General features: G+C 42.5%; 1 protein-coding gene across 1 annotated transcript in view; it reads left to right on the top strand.

Annotated features, from left to right (window-relative positions):
- dna2 (DNA replication helicase/nuclease 2) overlaps positions 1–19,406 on the top strand; it is a 127,290-nt gene that overhangs the window by 62,179 nt on the left and 45,705 nt on the right. Inside the window, exons 8-11 of the mRNA XM_052027435.1 lie at positions 5,636–5,753; positions 11,304–11,469; positions 15,865–16,059; positions 18,159–18,389. Coding sequence (XP_051883395.1) covers positions 5,636–5,753; positions 11,304–11,469; positions 15,865–16,059; positions 18,159–18,389 — 710 coding nt within the window. The remainder of the gene's footprint in view (positions 1–5,635; positions 5,754–11,303; positions 11,470–15,864; positions 16,060–18,158; positions 18,390–19,406) is intronic.

The raw sequence follows: 19,406 nt of genomic DNA, 5'->3' as shown, positions 1-19,406 counted from the left end.
CCCAGATGCATACTGCTATGGCACTGTCTAATGTTACTAAAATAAATAAACTAGTAACTTACCCTCGCTCTTTAAATCTCGTCTCTTACCCATTTCCGCCTAAGCCCGTTGAGCCAAAGCCCAACCACTCTTCTCCCTCTCACTCCACTGCCCGCTCCGAACGCTGCCCACTGGATATGGCAGTCTTTTTAAACCTCTTGCGCACTACCCGCTGACATCACGCGCCTGCACACTCGAGCCCTGCTCTTTCCGATTAGAGAAAGAGAAAAAAAACACTTAGCTGCTCTGAAGTCTGATGTTCGCCAAAATGACCCAAATTTTATACACTTCTGTAAGATTCCCCCCTCATTTTCCTACACTCCAATGAATAAAGTCCCAACCTGCTCAACCTTTCTTCATAACTCAGTCCCTCGAGTCCCAGCAACATCCTTGTGAATCTCCTCTGCACTCTTTCCAGCTCGATGGTATCTTTGCTATAGCAGGGTAACCAAACAGAACACAATATTCCAAATGTGGGCTCACCAACATCTTGTGCAACTGCAACATAACATCCTCTTCTATACTCAATGTCTTGATTGGTGAAGGCCAGTGTCCCAAAAGCTTTTTTCACCACCCTGTCTACCTGCAACACCACTTTCAGGGAACCATTTACTTGTACTCTGTTCTGCAACACTCCGCAGTACCCTGCGGTTCACTGTGAAGGTCCTATCCTGATTTGTCTTTGCAAAATGCAACACCTCACACTTAGCTGAATTAAACTCCATTTGGCTTTCCTTGGCTCACTTACGCAGCTGATCAGGATCCCTCTGTAAATCCTGATAACCATCTTCACTGTCAATGACATCACCTATTTTAGTGTCATCTGCAAAATTACTAACTATGCTTTGTACATTCTCATCCAAATCGTTGATATAGATGACAAATAGCAGTAGGCCTAGCACCAAACCCTGGGGAACACCACTAGTCACGGGCCTCCAGTCCAAAAAACAGCCTTCCCTCTGCTTCCTACCATCAAGCCAATTGTGTATCCAATTAGCTAGCTTTCCCTGGGTCCCAGGAGATCTAATTTTCCACAGTAACCTACCATGCAGAACCTTATCAAAGGCCTTACTGAAGTCCAAATAGACTGTCTACCACCCTATCCTCATCGTCTTCTTGGTTACATAAAAAAAAACTCAATCAAATTCGTGAGTTATGATTTCCAACACACAAAGCCTTGCTGAATATTCCTAATCAACCCGTCTTTCAAATGCTTGGTATATCTTATCCCTCAGATTCCCTTCTAGTAACTTACTACCACACATGTTAGACTTAATGATCTATAGTTCCCAGGTTTTTCTTTGCAGCCCTTCTTACATAAAAGCACAACATTAGCCACCCTCCAGTCTTCTGGCACTTCACCTGTTGCTAACAATGATGCATGCATCTCAGCCAGGGGTCCTGCAACTTCTTCTCTAGCTTCCCACAGTGTTCTTGAATATACCTGATCAGGCCCTGGAGAATTATCTACCATCATACATTTTAAGATATCCAATACCTCCTCTGCTGTAATGCAGACTATCCCCTAGACCTCCCCATTATCTATCTTCAGTTCTGAAGTCTTCAAGTGCTCCATGGTAAAAATAGAACGTTGCCCACCTCCTGTGCTCCACACAAAGGTATCCACTTTGGTCTTTTGAGGGGCTCTATTCTGTCTCTAGTTACTTGTTTTTCCCTAATATACTTACACAATCTCCTTGGATTCTCCTTAATCTTCTGTGCCAAAGCTATCTCATGCCCCCTTTTTGCCCTTCTGATTTCCTTCTTGAATATACTCCTGCATCCCCTATACTTCTCAAGGGATTGGCTTGATCCCAGTTGCCTGTACCTGACCCATGCTGCCTCCTTTTTCCTGACCAGAGCCTCAATATCCCTCATCATCCAGGGTTCCCTTCTCCTGCCAGCCTTGCCCTTCACTCTAACAGAAACATGCAGATCTGGAACTCTCTCAATATCTCACTTTTAAAAGCCTCCCACTTGCCAGACATCCCTTTGCCTGCAAACAACCTACTCCAATCAACTTTTGCAGGTTTCTGTCTAATACCGTAAAAATTTACCTTGCCCCAATTTTGAACTTTAACTTGTGTACCAGATCTGACCCTTTCCATAAAACTTTAAAAAGACTTTAAAACTTTATTTATACAGCATGGTAACAGGCCCTTCCGGTCCAATGAGCCCGCGCTGCCCAATTACACCCATGTAAAACCTACTAACCCATACGTCTGGAATGTGGGAGGAAACCCATGCAGTCAACGGGAGAATGTACAAACTGCTTACAGACAGCGGCGGGAATTGAATTCAGATCGCTGGCGCTGTAATAGCATTATGCTACTGTGCTGTCCATAACTAATTTAAAACTAATAGAACTATGGTCACTGGTCCCAAAGTGCTCTCCTACTGACACCTCAGTCACTTGTCCTGCCCTATTTCAAAAGAGTAGGTCAAGCTTTGCCTTCTCCCTGGCAGGGCCTTCAATATATTGTCTGAGGAAACTTTCCTGATCACACTGAACAAATTCCACCCCATCTAAGCCCTTAGCATTATGGCAGTCCCAGTCTATATTAGGAAAATTAAAATCCCCTACTATGACAACCCCTTTATTTTGCAACTTTCTGCAATCTCCCTGTATCCTTGTACCTCTAATTCCTGTTGACTATTAGGAGGCCTCTTGTACAATCATTAGTACCTGCAGATGTTTGTTAAGAGTATTTGGTGACATGCCACATCTTAAGCTTCTAAGAAAGTAGAGGCACTGGTATGCCTTCTTCATAATTGCATCTATGTGCTGGACCCAGGATAGGTCATTCAAGGTGTTAACACCCAGGAATTTGAAGTGTTAGGTATTTCATCTTCTTTATCTGCATCAAATGAGGCAATTTCTGCTGCATGCCATCCATCTGTGATACTGCCTCAGTTTTTTTCTCCTTGTTAGTGCAGCCTGACCTGCTAGGTGACATATAACAAAGACAAAGAAGTGTAATCAGCATCTAACTACCTCATTATCCTATTTAACTTGGACTCACCCTATTACAGACTTTGCCTTATCCCCCCACCTCTGCAAGGTTTTCTGTCTTTTCCAGTCCTGCAAAGTGTCTTCAACCTAATATTAACTCTGTTTCTCTTTCTACGTGTACCAGCTGAATGTTTCCAACACTTTCTGTTTTTGCATCACATTTCCAGCACCTGCGCTATTTTGATTTTGTAATTTTTGTTGCTACCCATTTCTATAGCTACAAGTGGAAGAGTAATCTCTTCTAATACTATAACTCGATAGAAGTGAATATTGCCTCTCTTGAAAGAAATAGTTTATGGGAGCAAGCAAACATCAAGTAATGAGTCCCAGGGCTGCGTGGGCCTAGAAGGAGGAGCTCGTCTTCAATGTCACAGACAAATGGTTAAGTGTAATGTTTCGATTGCCCGATTGGTTAGGCATGGGAAAAGCAAATGCTATCTTTTTGATTACTAGGGGTGTTCTTTCAATAGGACATCAGATGGGATTTGGATCTCTTTGGTTCTCATACACAGAGAATCTTCAGCACGGAAATAGACCATTTGGCCTGGGAGGTCTGCGTCACCATTTATGTTCCACTCCTGTCTCTCCTCACTCTAATTATTTCTGCTCCTCTATCCTCCTATGTCCTTCTCCCTTGAATTGATTCATTGAATCTGCGTCAATGCTGTCTGCTACACATGATAAAATTGTATGCAAACTCACTGGCTGCACTTGCCTCAACAATCTTACTAGATTGAGTTTTTTGAGAAGGTGATTGATGAAGGTAGAGCTGTGGATGTTGTCCACATGGATTTTAGTAAGGCATTTGACAAGGTCCCTCATGGGAGGCTCATCCAGAAGATTGAGATACTTGGGATCCACAGTGAATTGGCTGTTTGGATTCAGAATTGGCTTGCCCATAGAAGATGAAGGGTAGTGGTCAATGGGACTTACTCTGGCTAGAGGTCTGTGACGAATGGTTTTCGACAGGGATCCGTACTGGGACCTCTGCTGCTTGTGATGTATATAAATGACTTGGATGAAAATGTAGATGGGTGGGTTCGCAGACAATACAAAGATTGGTGGTGTTATGGATAGTGTAGAAGATTGCCAAAGGATACAGCGGGATATAGATCACTTGCAGATGCGGGCGGAGAAATGGCAGATGGAGTTTAATGCTTCTCAGGTCCCCTTCAAATCTTTCCCCTCTCACTTTAAACCTACACCCTCTAGTTTAGGCTCCCTAACCCTGGGAAAAAAGACTGTGACTATCGACCTTATGAAGAAGTTGTACAAGATGTTGGCAAGGCCAAATTTAGAGTATTGTGTGGGTGAGACTGGAACTAGAGGACATAGGTTTAGGGTGAAAGGTGAAATATATAAGGGGTATCTGAGGGGGAACTTCTTCACTCAGAGAGTGGTGTGAGTGTGGAACGAGCTGCCAGTGGAAGTGGTGGATGCAGGTTCAATTGTAACATTTAAGAGAAGTTTGGATCGGTCCATGGATGGGAGGGGTTTGGAGGGATATGGTCTGGGGGCAGGTAGATGGAACTAGGCAGAAGATCAGGCGGCATGGACTAGATGGGCCGAAGGGCCTGTTTCCATGCTGTAGTACTCTACCTAATCTGGCCAAATATGAGATGCTGCACTTTGGGAGATTAATGTGAAAGGACAGTACACTGTGTTAATGGCAAGATCCCTAACAGCATTGTATAGAGGGATCTTGGGGTCCAAATCCATAGCTCCCTGAAAGTGACTGCATAGGTTGATAGAGTGGTAAAGAAGGGGTATGGCATGCTTGCCTTTATTCCTCGAGGCATTGAGTTCAAGAGTCAGGAAGTTATTTTGCAGCTTTATAAAACTCTGGGTAGGCTGCATCTGGAGTATTACATTCAGTTCTGGTTTCCCCATTATAGGAATGATGTGGAGGCTTTGGAGAGGGTGTCGAAGAGGTTTACCAGGATGTTGCTTGGATTAGAGGTCATGTGCTATAAGGAGAGGTTGAATAAACTTGGGTTGTTTTTGCTGGAGCAGCGGAGGATGAGAGATCTGATAAAGGTTTATGAGATTATGGGAGGCATAGGTAGAGAGCCGGTATGTTTTTCCCAGGGTCAAAATGTCCAATACTAGGTGGCATGCATTTAATGTGAGGGTGGTAAGTTCAAAGGAGATGTGTGGGCAAGTTTTTTTTTTCCCCCACACAGAGAGTGGTAGGTGCCTGGAATGTGCTGCCGGAGGTAGTGGTGGAGGGAAATACAATAGAGGTGTTTAAGAGGCTCTTAGACAGGCTCATGAATGTGCAGAGAATGGAGGAGCATGGACATTGTGTTTAGTTTAGTTAGGCATTTAATTACTAGTTTAATTAGTTTGACACAACATTGTGGGCCGAACAGCCTGTTCCACTGCTGTAGTATCCTATGTTCTATGTTTAATCTGTGTCTGCTGCTGCCAGAATTGGAGTCAGTATGACTCTGTTCATTTACATGGGCAAATAGAGGTGATGGTGTTCATGCAGTAAATGATATTTTGAGTTTAAAACTGCTTTAACTTGATTGACCTAAAACTAGATGCACAAAGGTAAATCTTCATGTTCCTTTCCTCTAGGTTATTCTGTACACTTTGTTGAGCCAAGAACTCAGGGAAGATCCTGAGGCTGGATTTCTCCTCTACCTCAAGACTGGTGCCATGTATCCAGTACCAGGCAACCGCATGGACAGGAGAGGTATCAACAGTTTAGGAAATGCTTAGGACTGACCCACAGTTTTTGTTACATGGTGAAATGATCTGCTGTGTTTGCCATTTGGGATTCACTGATCCATTCAGAGCCTGTTTACATCAGGTTGAAATTCTCCTATCCTGGGTGTGGGCAGCAAGTGATGGTGAACTTTGTTTCTGGTGACTTTTGACTCTCCTGTTCACCATCCAGCAACGCATCTGCTTGAAGGTAATGTGTAGTTATTAGGTGAGGGATGAGGGGCACAGGATTGGGCTATAGTAGAAGGTTAGCAACTAAGTTCTCACAACTTAATTTTGACCAGTTGGCAAGGCACGCATGAAGCTAGAATAAATATGGTCCAATACCTCGCAAAGAACCTTAAGATGATTTAAAGAGAAATAAGTAAAGGTAAAACTGGCTCGGTGGACATTTCAAACAAATGAGTTGAAAAGAACCAACGATACGTTTCCCAACAAATAAGGCCAGGATGCAGTTTTGTGTCTGCGAGATAGCCGACACCAGAGTAACAGTTGGGCCACAATAGTTAACCTTGACATTCTTGGGTTCAACAAGGAAATGATCAGATGGGGCAAAGGTACCCGATTTAGCTTGCCTTTGATTTGGATCCTATTTGGAATTGTGTCAATGCTGGGAGTTTCACCTAAATGATGGCTTTTGAGAAAGTAGGCTTTTGACAAGGTTCTCACCCTGTCTCCCTGTTCTGGTGGGCCATCAAACATCTTGAAAGATGTGTAAACATCTGAAACTCTGATTCTGCTTGAGTGATATTTGAAGAAGGAGAATGGTCTTTCCCAGAGGAGGAAGCATACAGATCCATTGTGGTTTACACATCTTTAAAGATATTTGATGGCCAACTGTTGCCCTGGTGGTATTGTGGATAGCAAGCAAGGTCATCCAAGGCTATAACAGGGTAAAGATCAGTTGGAAAGTTGGGTGGACTGCTGGCCAACAGAATTTAACCCAAACAAATGAGAGGTGATGAATCTTGGGAAGTCAAAAAGGGGTAGGATATATGTAGTAAACTTAAGGCATGTTGATGAGCAGAGAGATCTTGGGGTCCAAGTCAATAGTTCCCTGAATGTAGCAACACAGATCAATAGGGTAGTGAGGAAGGCATATGGCGTGCTTGCCTTCATAGGTCAGGGCACAGAATATAAAAGTTGGGACACTATGTTATGACTTTACAAAACACTGGTTAGGCCACACTTGGGAGTATTGTGTGCAGTTCTGGTCACCACACTATATGAAGTGATTGCATTGCAGAGGAGATTTACCAAAGTGTTGCCTGGATTAGAAGACTTATAGAAAGAGATCGGAGAGGCTGGGGTTGTTTTCTCTGGAGTGGAGAAGGCTGAGAGGAAGATATATAAGTATATAAGAATATGGGAGGCATAGACTGGGAAGAGAGCTGATTTTTTTTTCCCTGTGGTAGGAGAATTAAAAGGGGCATAGGTTTGAGGTGTGAGGAAGGAGTTTTAAAGGGGATCTGAGGAATAATTTTTTTACACACAGAGAGTGGTTGATATCTGGAAAAGGTGGTCATGAAATCAGATACTATTATTAAGTGTAAGAGGTACTGTATTTAGAAAGACGCATAGATAGGGCTTAGAAAGATGTGGGCGAATGAGATTAATGTAGATGGACAAAGAGGTCAGCATGGACGTGGTGGGTTGAAGGGCCTTTTCCTGTACTGTACTCTGGCTGTTCTTCCTCCCCTTTCAGAATGTTATGCACCCCATCCAAGACGTCCTTAATCCTGGCACCAGGGAGGCAACAGGCTATTCTGGAGTCTTACTCCTAGCTACAAAAACACCTGTCTGTTCTCCTCATGAATCCCGTACCACTGGCACTTGCTTAGACTTTTCCTTCCCATGCTGTGTGTCAGAGCCAACTATAGTGCCACAAGCTTGGCAGCTGCTGCTTTCCTCTGAGAGACCATCCCCCCAAACTCCTGCACGACTTGCCTCCCCTTAACTGTTCTTTGTGGTGGTCGCCCATCTCCTTTCTTTCTGTACCTGTGGCGTGACCCAACTCGCTAAATGTACTATCTACCACATTTTCCATATCCTGGATACTCCCGAGTGATTCCAATGCAGTCTGACAGTAGCTGCAGCTGGAAGCATTCCCCACTGGTATACCCATCAGGGACATCTGAAATGTCCCTGATCTCCCACATCCTGTAGGAGGAGCATACCTTACGAAGGAGGGGGATAAATCCTTGTCTGATCACTACTTGCCTTCCTGGCTAATGCTGCACTTCAACCTCATAGCCTCTCAGAAAATGGCTACTCCCACTCTACACCTTTTGTATTTAGCTCTCAACAATCCCCCAGGTGCTGCTGGTCTTGCTGATGCCTCTAGGCCTTGCCTGTCTCACTCTCAATGACCCCATAGGCGCTGCCGCTTCTAGGCCTTACTTCTGTCCTGCCCTTCCTGGCTCCATTTCTCTTGCTTTCGATGATGTAGATCTGGAAACATTTGGTGAACAGAGACATCCCAAATAAACATCTGATTCAAGGCTTAAATATTCCACCTACTGGAAGACACTGGTATCCATCAACTGCACTACAACAGCAACTAGCCGACCTGCGCATTATATAAATTACAATGTCTTCTGAAAATGCACTGATTACCCATGACTTATTTTGCTAGTTATAACTCCATAAAACTGATTTCACAAACATTTGTGCAAAATAAGTAATAGGTAATTCGGAAGACTTTCAAAACAAAAAGTGCCACAGAAGAGGCTGTTAATCAAAATTAGAGCACGTGGAATTGGAAGGTAGGGATTGGTAATTTGTTAATGGCCAGAAAACAGTAAGCATTAGAATAAGAAAAATATGTCATTTTTATGTAGAAGGTTTGTGACGAGTTGGGTTTTTCACTACTAGATGCTCAGTTATTCACAATCTATATTGGTAATTTGGAAGAAGGGCTCAAATGTAATGTATCTAAATACAAAGATGTGTGGCAATGTGGATTGTGAGGAGGATGGAGAAAGGCTTTGGGGAGATGTGGGCGGATAGATACAAGCTGAGTGAATGGACAAAGAAATGGGAGATGGATTATAATATGGAAATGTGAGGATATCCAATTTAATAGAAAAAGTGGAAATGTGCTTTTTTTTAAGTGTTGAAGCATTGAAAGTTGTTGGTGTTCAGAGGACCTGGCATCCTTGATAGGTGTAAAAACAAAATTTACCAGGACTTGAGAGAGGTTGAGCAGTTGAGGACTTTATTCATTGGGAGGTAGGAGAATGAGGGGTGATATTGTGGAGGTGTATAAAATCATGAGGGACATAGATATGGTGAATGCGCACAGTCTCTTTCCCAGGGTTGGGGAATCAAGAACTAGAGGATATAGGTTTAAGGTGAGAGGTAAAAGATTTAAGAGAGACCTGAGGGGCAACAGAAGGTGGTCTGTATATGGAATGAGCTGCCATAGGAAGTGGTTGATGTAGGTACATTAAGAACATTTGAAAGGCACTTGGATGGGTACATGGGTAGGAAAGGTTTAGAGGGGTATGGGGCTAGCTTAGATGGGCATCTTGATTGGCATGGACCATTTGGGCCAAAGGGCCTGTTTCTGTGCTGTATGGCTCTATGACTATTACAAACTGAAACACTGGAAGCTTTCACTTCTTGAAAAACTTGAGGCTTGTGACTTGTAGAGTCTTACAACAAGGAAACAGGCCCTTCGGCCAAACTCGTCCATGCCAACTGTGTTGCTCAGGTCACCCCTCAGTCTCCTGTGTTTCGGGGAATAAAGTCATTATCTACACAACCTCTCCTTGTGACTCAGGCCCGCAAGTCCAGGCAACGCCGCCTTCACCACCCTGGCTACCTGTGATACCGCCTTAAGTGCACTATGCAGCTGAACTCCTAAGTCCCTCTGTTCCATAACACTCCCCAGGGCCCTACCATTCACTGTATAAGTCCTACCCTGGTCTGATCTCCCAAAGTACAATACCTAAGATTTGTCTGGATTGAAAGCAATTTGCCAGTCCTCGGCCTACATACGCAGCTGATCAAGATCCCCCTGTAACTTTTCATAACCTATACTATCTACAACACCACCTATTTTAGTATCATCCATAAACTTACTAAGCGTGCCTTGTACATTCACATCCAAATTGTTTTAGGGTGAAATGGAAATTGTTTTAGGACATGGCTTTAGGGTGAAAGGGGAAAGGTTTAGGGGGAATATTAGAGGGAACTTCTTCACTCAAAGAGTGGTGGGAGTGTGGAATGGGCTGCTATCTGATGTGGTAAATGCAGGCTCGCTCTTAACTTTTAAGAGTAAATTGGATAGATACATGGACGAGAGAGGTCAGGAGGGGTATGGGCTGGTGGCAGGTAAATGGGACTAGCAGAATAATGTTTCAGCACAGACTAGAAGGGCTGAATGGCCTGTTTTCTGTGCTGTAGTTTTCTATGGTGCTATGTTTCTTTAAATTACAAACATCAAAGGTCCCAGCACTGACCCCTGTGGCACACCACTAGACACAGGTCTACGGTCTGAGAAACAACCCTCGACCATTACATCCTGCTACCTACCGCTGAGCCAATTATGAATCCAATCTGCTATCTCCCCCTGGATCCCATGTGATCTAACCTCCTAGACTAGCCTGCCATGAGGGACCTTGTCAAAGGCCTTGCTAAAGTCCATATAGACAATGTCCACTGCCCTACCCTCATCTACCCTCTTGGTTACCTCCTCGAAGGACTCCAAGAGATTTGTCACATATGACTTCCCACATACAAAGCTGTGTTGACTGTCCCAAAACAGATTCTGTCTCTCCAAATGTTGGTAGAGCTTGTCCCTCAGAATCCCTTCCAGTAACTTACCCACCACTGATGTCAAACTCAGTGTAGTTTGACGCCTGTAGTTTCCTGATGTTGGAACTAATGTTGGAAATTATAGGTAATTAAGAATTGTTGAAAGCACAGGGCACCAACCACACAGTTGTCATCAATAATTTCTTTTGGAAATATTTCTAAAATGAAAACAGAAAATATTGGTAGCGGTTAGCGCGACACTATTACAGCGCCAGCGATCAGGGTTCAATTCCCGTTGCTGTCTGTAAGGAGTTTGTACGTTCTCCCATGTCTGCGTGGGTTTCCTCCGAGTGCTCCGGTTTCTTCCCACATTGCAAAGACGTATGGGTAGGTTAATTTGGGTTTAAAATGGGCGGCGCGGACTCATTGGGCTGGAAGGGCTTGTTACCACGCTGTAAGTAAAATTTTAAATTTTAAAATGAAGCAGGCCAGGCAGTATCAAGGGAAAGAGTTAACATTTTAAGTAAATGACCTTGCATCAGAACTGGGAAACATTGGAGATAAATAGGACTTAAGCTTCAAAAAAGGGAAAACAGGAATGGAGAACAGAGAGGAAAGCATGTTGAAGGGAATGTTAAGTGACAAATGAGGCAATGCAGAAGTGTAACATCTTCAGTTTTCCCTTCAGGTTTCCAGCATCCACAACATTTGCTTTTGTATTTTATCTAAAGCTGTTCCTGTTTCATTCTTTACCTAGAATTGTTGAAACTAAGGAATCAACTGGCTTTCTATTTAACCAATGGCGTAGACTGGGCAGAGTTGAAGAAAACTAATGCACACCCTGCACCGCTCCCTCCTATCATCGGTGACAAGCAGGCTTGCAGGTTCTGCTCACAGCGACGTAACTGTGCTTTATACAGCAGGTACGTCCTGTCATTGGGGTCATATCAAAAAATGACGGCAAGTTCAATATATGGAGGCATGTCCAGTGATGGAGCCCAAGTGGGTGATACCTAAAAGCCCAAGAGACTGTCCAGTTGTTTGAGCACTGAAAAAATGAAATGCATCGGGAAGCTATCACAGGTGGCTATTGGGGTAGCATTTGAAAGCGGTTGTACAGTAACATGCAATCTTGAAAGGAAAATAAAGGATTGCATATATCTGCAGCCCTCATGATGCCTTGACTTCCTTAAATGCATCACAGAGAGTACTGTGCTTTGATGTACTGATGTAATGAATTAAATAGGATTTTGTGTCAGTCTTCACTGAAGAGGATGCAAGTATCCTCGAAATAGCTGTAAATCTGGAACTGGAAGGGTTAGTAGTATTGAGCAAAAGTTGACAGGTGTCCAGGCCCCGATGGACTTTATGCAAGGGTCTTGAAATATGAGGCTGGTGAGATATTTGATGTTCATGCAGTCTTTGAGCTGAAAAGTTAAATCTTTTTCTTTCTGCAGATGCTGCCTGACCTGTTTGTAGCATTTTCAGTTTATATTTCAGATTTCTAGCACCTGCATTTTTATTTTGGATTGTCATGCATTGCTTTTAATTTTCCTATAATCCCTAGATTTGGAGAGAGTTCCATTAAACTGGAAAATAGTAAAAGTAATTCCTTTATTCCAAAAGCAGGAAACAACAAACCAGTTAGCTTAGCATTTGCCATAGTGAATATGTTAGAAACTATAATAAACAATGGTGTTGCAGGGGTCAGTGTTGGGGCCGCTTCTTTTTACATTGTATATCAACGATTTGGATTATGGAATAAATGGCTTTGTGGCTAGGTTTGCCGATGATACAAAGATAGGTAGAGGGGCGGGTAGTGTTGAGGAAATGGAGAGTCTGCAGAGAGACTTAGATAGACTAGGAGAATAGGCAAAGAAGTGGCAAATGAAATACAATGTTGGAAAGTGTATGGTCATGCACTTTGGTAGAAGAAATAAATGGGCAGACTATTATTTAAATGGGGAGAAAATTCAAAATTCAGAGGTGCAAAGGGAGTTGGGAGTCTTTGTGCAGGATACCCTAAAAGTTAACCTCCAGGTTGAGTCGGTGGTGAAGAAGGTGAATGCAATGTTGACATTCATTTCTAGAGGAATAGAATATAAGAGCAGGGATGTGATGTTGAGGCTCTATAAGGCATTGGTAAGACCTCACTTGGAGTACTGTGTGCAGTTTTGTGCTCCTTATTTAAGAAAGGATGTGCTGACATTGGAGAGGGTTCAGAGAAGATTCACTAGAATGATTACAGGAATGAGAGGGTTGACAGATGAGGAACATTTGACAGCTCTTGGGCTGTACTCGGAGTTCAGAAGAATGAGGGGGGACCTCATAAAAACATTTTGAATGTTAAAAGGCCTGGACAGAGTATATGTGGCAAAGTTGTTTTCCATGGTAGGGGAGTCTAGTACAAGAGGGCACGACTTCAGGATCGAAGGGTGCCCATTCAGAACAGAGATGTGGAGAAATTTCTTTAGCCAGAGAGTGGTGAATCTGTGGAATTTGTTGCCACGGTTGGCTGTGGAGGCAAAGTCATTGGGTGTATTTAAGGCAGAGATTGATAAGTATCTGAGTAGCCAGGGCATCAAAGGTTATGGTGAGAAGGTGGGGGAGTGGGGCTAAGTGGGAGAATGGATCAGCTCATGATAGAATGGCGGAGCAGACTCGATGGGCTGAAGGGCCGACTTCTGCTCCTTTGTCTAATGGTGTTGTGGTCAGTGGGGAAACCAGTGGATGTCCTAAGATCTGCAGAAGGATTTGATACATTCTCCACCAAGGGTTGTTGCAAAAACTTAAAGCTCACGATGTAGGAGGTAACATTGGTGTGGATACAAGATTGACTGTAAATGGATCTTTTTCTTTCAGGAGAGATGTAATGAGTCCTGCCACAGTAAGCTATGCTGACACGTCAACTTTTTGCCATTTATACAAATGGCTTGGATGATGGCACTGAAGATATGATTGCTAAATTTGTGGATGACACAAGATGGCACAAGTGACACAGCTAGCAGAGCACAACCTTGCTGTTCCACTGACCTGGGTTCAATCCCAACTTTCTGCACTGCCTGTCAAGTTTTCATGTTCTCCCTATGACTCTGTGGGTTTCCTCTGGTTCCCTCCCACATCCTCAAGATATGCAAGTTGTTTGGTTAAATGACCATTGTAAATTGCCCCTTGTGTGTAAGTGAGTGGTAGAATCTGGGAGGAGTTGAGGGGAAAGTGGAGAGAACAAAATAGGATTAGTATAATTTTGGTGTTTGATAGTTGGCACAGGCTTGGTGGACTTGTTTCCATGCTTGATGAGTCAAAGACAATGATGGGAAGGAAAGTAAATTCTGAAGAAGATACAGGGAGTTTATAGTGATAGGTTAAATGTGTGGGCATAGCTCTGGCAAATGAAATATAATGTGGCAAAATACGAAAGGATCCATTTTGACAGGAAAATTAAAAAGCATATTTTCTAAATGGTCAGAAGGTGCAGAGCTCAGAGATGCAGAAGGATCTGAGTGTCCTTGTTCTTGATTTGAAAAAGGCTAATAGGCAGCTACTGCAAGTGATTAGGAAAATGAATAATGTTATCATTAATAAGCATGTGCTTCAAAGATATAGGGCATTGGTGGGACTCTTTTTGGAGTACGAGATACAGTATTGGGCTCCTTATTTAAGGGAGGGTATCAATATATTGGAAGTAGTTCAGTAAAAGTTGATTAGCAAAATACCAGGAGTGGGTTCCTTATCTTATGAAGAAAGGTTCGACAGGCTAGGCTGAATTTTAGAATGAGAGGGGAGTTGATTGAAACATAGGATTCTGAGGAATCTTTACAGGATAGATGTGGAAAAGATGTATCCTCTTGTGGGAGAATCTAGAACCTAGGATCACTATTTAAAAATAATGGGTCACCCATTTAACAAAGATGAGGTGATTTTTGTTTTGTTTCTCTTGGCATATCATGAATCTTTGAAACACTCTTCCTCAAAGGTGTTGGAAGCAGAGTCTTTGAATGTTTTTAAGTCAGAGATAGATAAATTCTTGATAATCAATGGTGTGGGGAGATGGGAAAATGAAGTTGTAGTTACAATTAGATCAGCCCTGACCTTATTAAATGGTGGAGCAAGCTCTGGTCTCTGAGTGGCCTATCCTGGTGTTAATTCATATATTTGTATAATGTTGGAAATTTGACAATCAGTTTGTACTCAGCAAGTTCCCACAAACAGCATTGTGATAGTGGCCAGGTGATTTAGTGTTACAGTGATATTACTTGGGGGAGTAAATTAAACTGGGAATAGCTTTCCCAGTTTCATTAAGGTATTTTTATGCCCATCTCTTGAAAGATGTCTATCTGATTTGGTTTTTTATTTTATTCAGTTCTTTGGAGTGGGACTTGAACCCAAACTTGTGACTCAAAGATGAGATTGCTGTGTACTGAGCTGTGGCTGTGTAATATTAGTCACAGGGCTGTACAGCACAAAACCAGACCCTTTGGCCCACTGTGTCGATGCCAAACTTTTTGTCTATTTACACTAATCTCATTTGCCCGCATTCGGGCAAATATACCCTGTCTATTTAAGAGTCTGTCTTAATACCTCTTAAATGTAGTAATTGTATCTGGCTACATGTTCCAGATATCAACCACATTAAATAAAAAAAAACTTGCCCCTCAGATCCCCTTTAAAACTCCTTCCTGTTATCTTAAACCTGTGCTCTCTTGTTTATGATACTCCTATCACTGGAGAAAGGTTTTGACTATCAATGCTATCTGTGCCTCTCGTAATCTTATATGCTTTTATCATATCATATAGTCTTGTACTTCTATCAGAAGTTTTCCTGTTACACTGAGCCATTGACCCTCATTCTGTGGTTTTGGCAATGCTTTTGGTGCAATTGTACCCTTGGCAATTCAAAGTCGAGTTTATTGTCATATGCACAAGTGCATGTATGCACAGGTGCAGTGAAAAATGTACTTGCAGCAGCATCACCGGCACATGGCATCAGATATGTAACATTGACAAGAAAAACATAAATTATACACAATTTTTAATGATAAAGAACATAATTAGAACAAATTCTGTCCAAGTTCAATTTTCTGTGCCTGTGTTCTTGAACTTGCGCATGCATCCTCATCCCTGGCTCAGTTTTGTTCCCCACGTGACTTTATCAATGAAGTCATCTAGGAATATAATTTTTTTTTCCCGTATGAAGCAATGAAACTTCAAGGTTGATGAATGTACAGTATGCAGAAATAAAGAATTATGAAGCAAATACTGCAGGCGTCTGTGAAACAGGCACTGAGTTACAAGTTAAGTTTATTATTATTCTGCAGGGCAGTGGAGCAAGAGATGGAGGGATGTTTTGTGCCCACAGATGTGAGACCTATTCTGCAGCAGGAAGTTCAGCACTTGGAACCTATGCATCTGCAGTACTTTGCACACTGGTATCTCCTCTGTGTTCTGGAGGCACATGCAGTTGATAGCAAGGGGGGCTCCAAAAACATCTGGATGCACTCCGCAGAAGACCGGTAAGTGAGTGGATGTAGAAGCTCTGTGTGGAAGGGAAGAGGGAGGTACCTTGGGGCAAAGGATATGTCTAAGCTTTTCAAAATTTTGGGGTAGAGAATGGAGGAGGTGTTCTCTGATTTGTAGACCACGATTTAACTGTCATAGAGTCGTAGCTCATTCCATATACATACCACCCTCTACGTTAAGAAGTTGCCCCTCAGGTCCCTTTTAAATCTTTCACCTCTCACCTTGAACCTATTCCCTCTAGTTTTTAGTTCCTCTTCCCTGGGAAAAAGACTGTGCATTCACACTGTCTGTAACCGTCGTGATTTTATACACCTCTATTAGATCACCCCTCAATTTCCTATTAAACATAAATTATACACTATTTTTATAAGAAAGAACACAATTAGAACAAATTCTGTCCAAGTTCCATTTTCTGTGCATGTGTTCTTGAACTTGCGCATGTATCCTCATCCCTGGCTCAGTTTTGTGCCTCACGTGAATTGATCAATGAAGTCACCAAGGGATGTGATTTTTTTCACCCCTTTTTCCAAGGAATAAAGTCCTAGACTGCTGAACCGCTCCCTCGAGTCCTGACAGCACCCTTGTAAATTCTCTCTGCTCTTTCTAGTTTCATGATGTCTTTCCTATAACAGGGCGACCAAAACTGTACACAAAACTCCAAGTATGGTCTCACCATCTTGTACAACTGCAACATAATGTCCCAACTCCTCTACTCAGTGCCTTGACCGATAAAGGCCAGCGTGCCAAATGCCTTCATCACCACCCTGTCTACCTGTGACGCCGTTCTCAGGGAGCTATATACTTGGTGTCAGGTGGATATGTGCCAAAAATGGTATACAAGGAGGTACAGCAGTGCCTTTCTCAGTGATTTAAAATTCTCTTCACTCGTGGCTTTGATATTTTCTTGTGAACTCAACATTTGCAACTAAACATCTGCTGCTTATTTTTTTTTATCCTTTCTGGACAAATGAACTCTTGGGCGGCCCGGTGGTGCAGTTCACTGTTCCAGTAACTTGGATTCAGTCCTGACCTTGGGTGCTGTCTGAGCAGAGTTTGCACGTTCTCCCTGTGACTGTGTGGATTTCCTCTGGGTGTTCCAGTTTCCTCCCATATCCCAGACGTGTGGGCTGGTAGGTTAATTGACCCCTTTAAGTTGTCCCTTGTATGTAACTGAGTGGTAGAACCTGAGGGGAGTTGTTAGGAAAATAAACAAAAAGTGGGATTAGTGTAGGTTTACTGTAAATGGATGGTTGATGGTGGGCCGAAGGGCCTGTTTCTGTACCGTGTGACTGATTCTTTATTTCTGATTAGAGGACGTTGACCTGAAGCATTAACTTTGTTTCTCTCCGCTTGATCTACTGATCATCTCCAGCATTTTCTGTCTCTTTCATTTATTTTTCTAATATTTTCTGAGCTGTTGAGAGCCCTAAATATCATTGCAACCATACCACTTTAAATCTTCAATGTTTAACTTGCCTGCAGTCCATGTGTCTCATTGAGATCTGAAAACTCTGACACCGTGGTCACCTGTTCTTGCTGCAGGTCCATGCTGTAAGTGGATTTACAGCACTTATGATCCAGGTAACACATTATATCTGGAATATCAAGAAAAGCAAGAGCAAAGACTGGGAATTATAGCCCAGCAAGCATTTTTGCTGAGGAAAACTTCAAATGTGCTGAGTAATCCCTGCTATCTCACTAAATCAAAATCTGTCATGAGCCCCACAGTTCTAGTTTGTCTGATTTTTGTCCCAAACCAATAACCATAGGGGGTTGCTCCCTAGTGATCGGGTACCCTGCTCAATCTGTTCTCCCGTCTAAACCAAGGAAAGCTTTTAAATGGCTATAAAAAGAGACCCCTAATGTATTGACAAGGCATTGTGGAAATTTTCCACAGTCCAATGATGTACTGACCTGAATTTCCACTGTCCAGCATTGCATTGATCAATCTGTGTGTTCAAAAGCATTAGCGAAATTTTGTTGTAAAAGTGAGGTTTTATTAGTTTATTTTTGATTGAAAACAAGGTAATTGGAATTCTTTTGGGATTGTATATTACATTATATTGACATTCCAATGATTTTGTTTCAATAGGGAGTTGCAAGGTTGTTGTGTTGCTAATCTAGTGCGGAGTGGTTGTGTACAGACTGTTTCTGATGGACAATATCAACATCAGTTCACACGTAAAAGTGGATGCATATCGAAAACTACCTTAATGGTTGGAGACAGGGTTGTAGTAAGTGGACAGAAGAAAATGCTATTTGCTGTGTCCTCTGGATATGTCACTGAAATCCACGCCTCCCTGATTACTTGTTCGTTGGATCGGTAAGAAGTCTGTTTTTAAAATTTATTAATTTTGGAGGAAGAATTGGCCAAAAATTCAGCAGATGGAACAGGACGAGTTAGATCAGGATTTGTCATGTACATCTGCAAATTTCTTTGAATGAAACAACATTCCATAATCATTCTAGACCAAATATTGCACTAAAACTAGAAGTTTGTTGCTTAATGTGAATATAGCACAACATTTACAAGATTTATTCTTAGATTTGTCCCATCTGGAAGAACTTGATGCCATGGCACAAAATTATTATGTTTTTATTTTAAAATCTCCAGCAGTACACCGTATTAGAAAACTTGTTGCCCAGGCTGCAAGGTTTTCTTAAAAACAAACTTATGAAGCAAAGGGATGTATTCATCTGCATAGTATCATGTTGGAGAGGAGGCAAGTATCGTGAGCCTTCACTATTGAGGCATTGGGAGTCATGATACTTTCCAGCAACTTGGGAGGGGCAGTATGAGAGCTGGAGTGGAGGGATCAGTGCTAGAGTAGGGATGAAGAGGAAATCTCAACAACAGGAGGGAAAGGGCTGTGGACCAGCGGGGCAACAGGAGGGGTGGAGGGCAATCAAACAGCAGAGTCTGTACGAGGAAGTCCAGTCGGTCAGTGGGAGGAGTAGGGAGGCAGCAGTCAGACAATAGAAGGTGAGACATTGTTGGAGGTTGTGTTGGTGTTATAAGTCAGGGAGCAGGAAGGAAAGGGGAGCTGGCAGGGGGATCAACACAAAGGTAAATTGGCAGGCCATGTGTGACTCCAAATGATGTTTCAACCCAGAGCCTTGGAAGATTTGTTGGTATGTAAGAGTCATTGCCTTGCATTTTGTTTTGACCCTTACAAAAAAAATCTGATGAATGGATAAACTGGATTTTACTGTGAACCTTTCAGTATCCCTTCCCTGTTTTTAAATTTCACTTTTGAGGTTGCAGTACATAATTTTCAAAATAATTAGTGTTTAACCATAGATATTATTGAAATAAATCCAGCAACTATCAAGGGCAAGA

Source organism: Pristis pectinata, chromosome 12 (assembly GCF_009764475.1).
Source record: "Pristis pectinata isolate sPriPec2 chromosome 12, sPriPec2.1.pri, whole genome shotgun sequence".
NCBI lineage: Eukaryota > Metazoa > Chordata > Chondrichthyes > Rhinopristiformes > Pristidae > Pristis > Pristis pectinata.
Note: the sequence above shows the minus strand (reverse complement) of the source record. Positions and strands in the feature narration are given on the sequence as shown.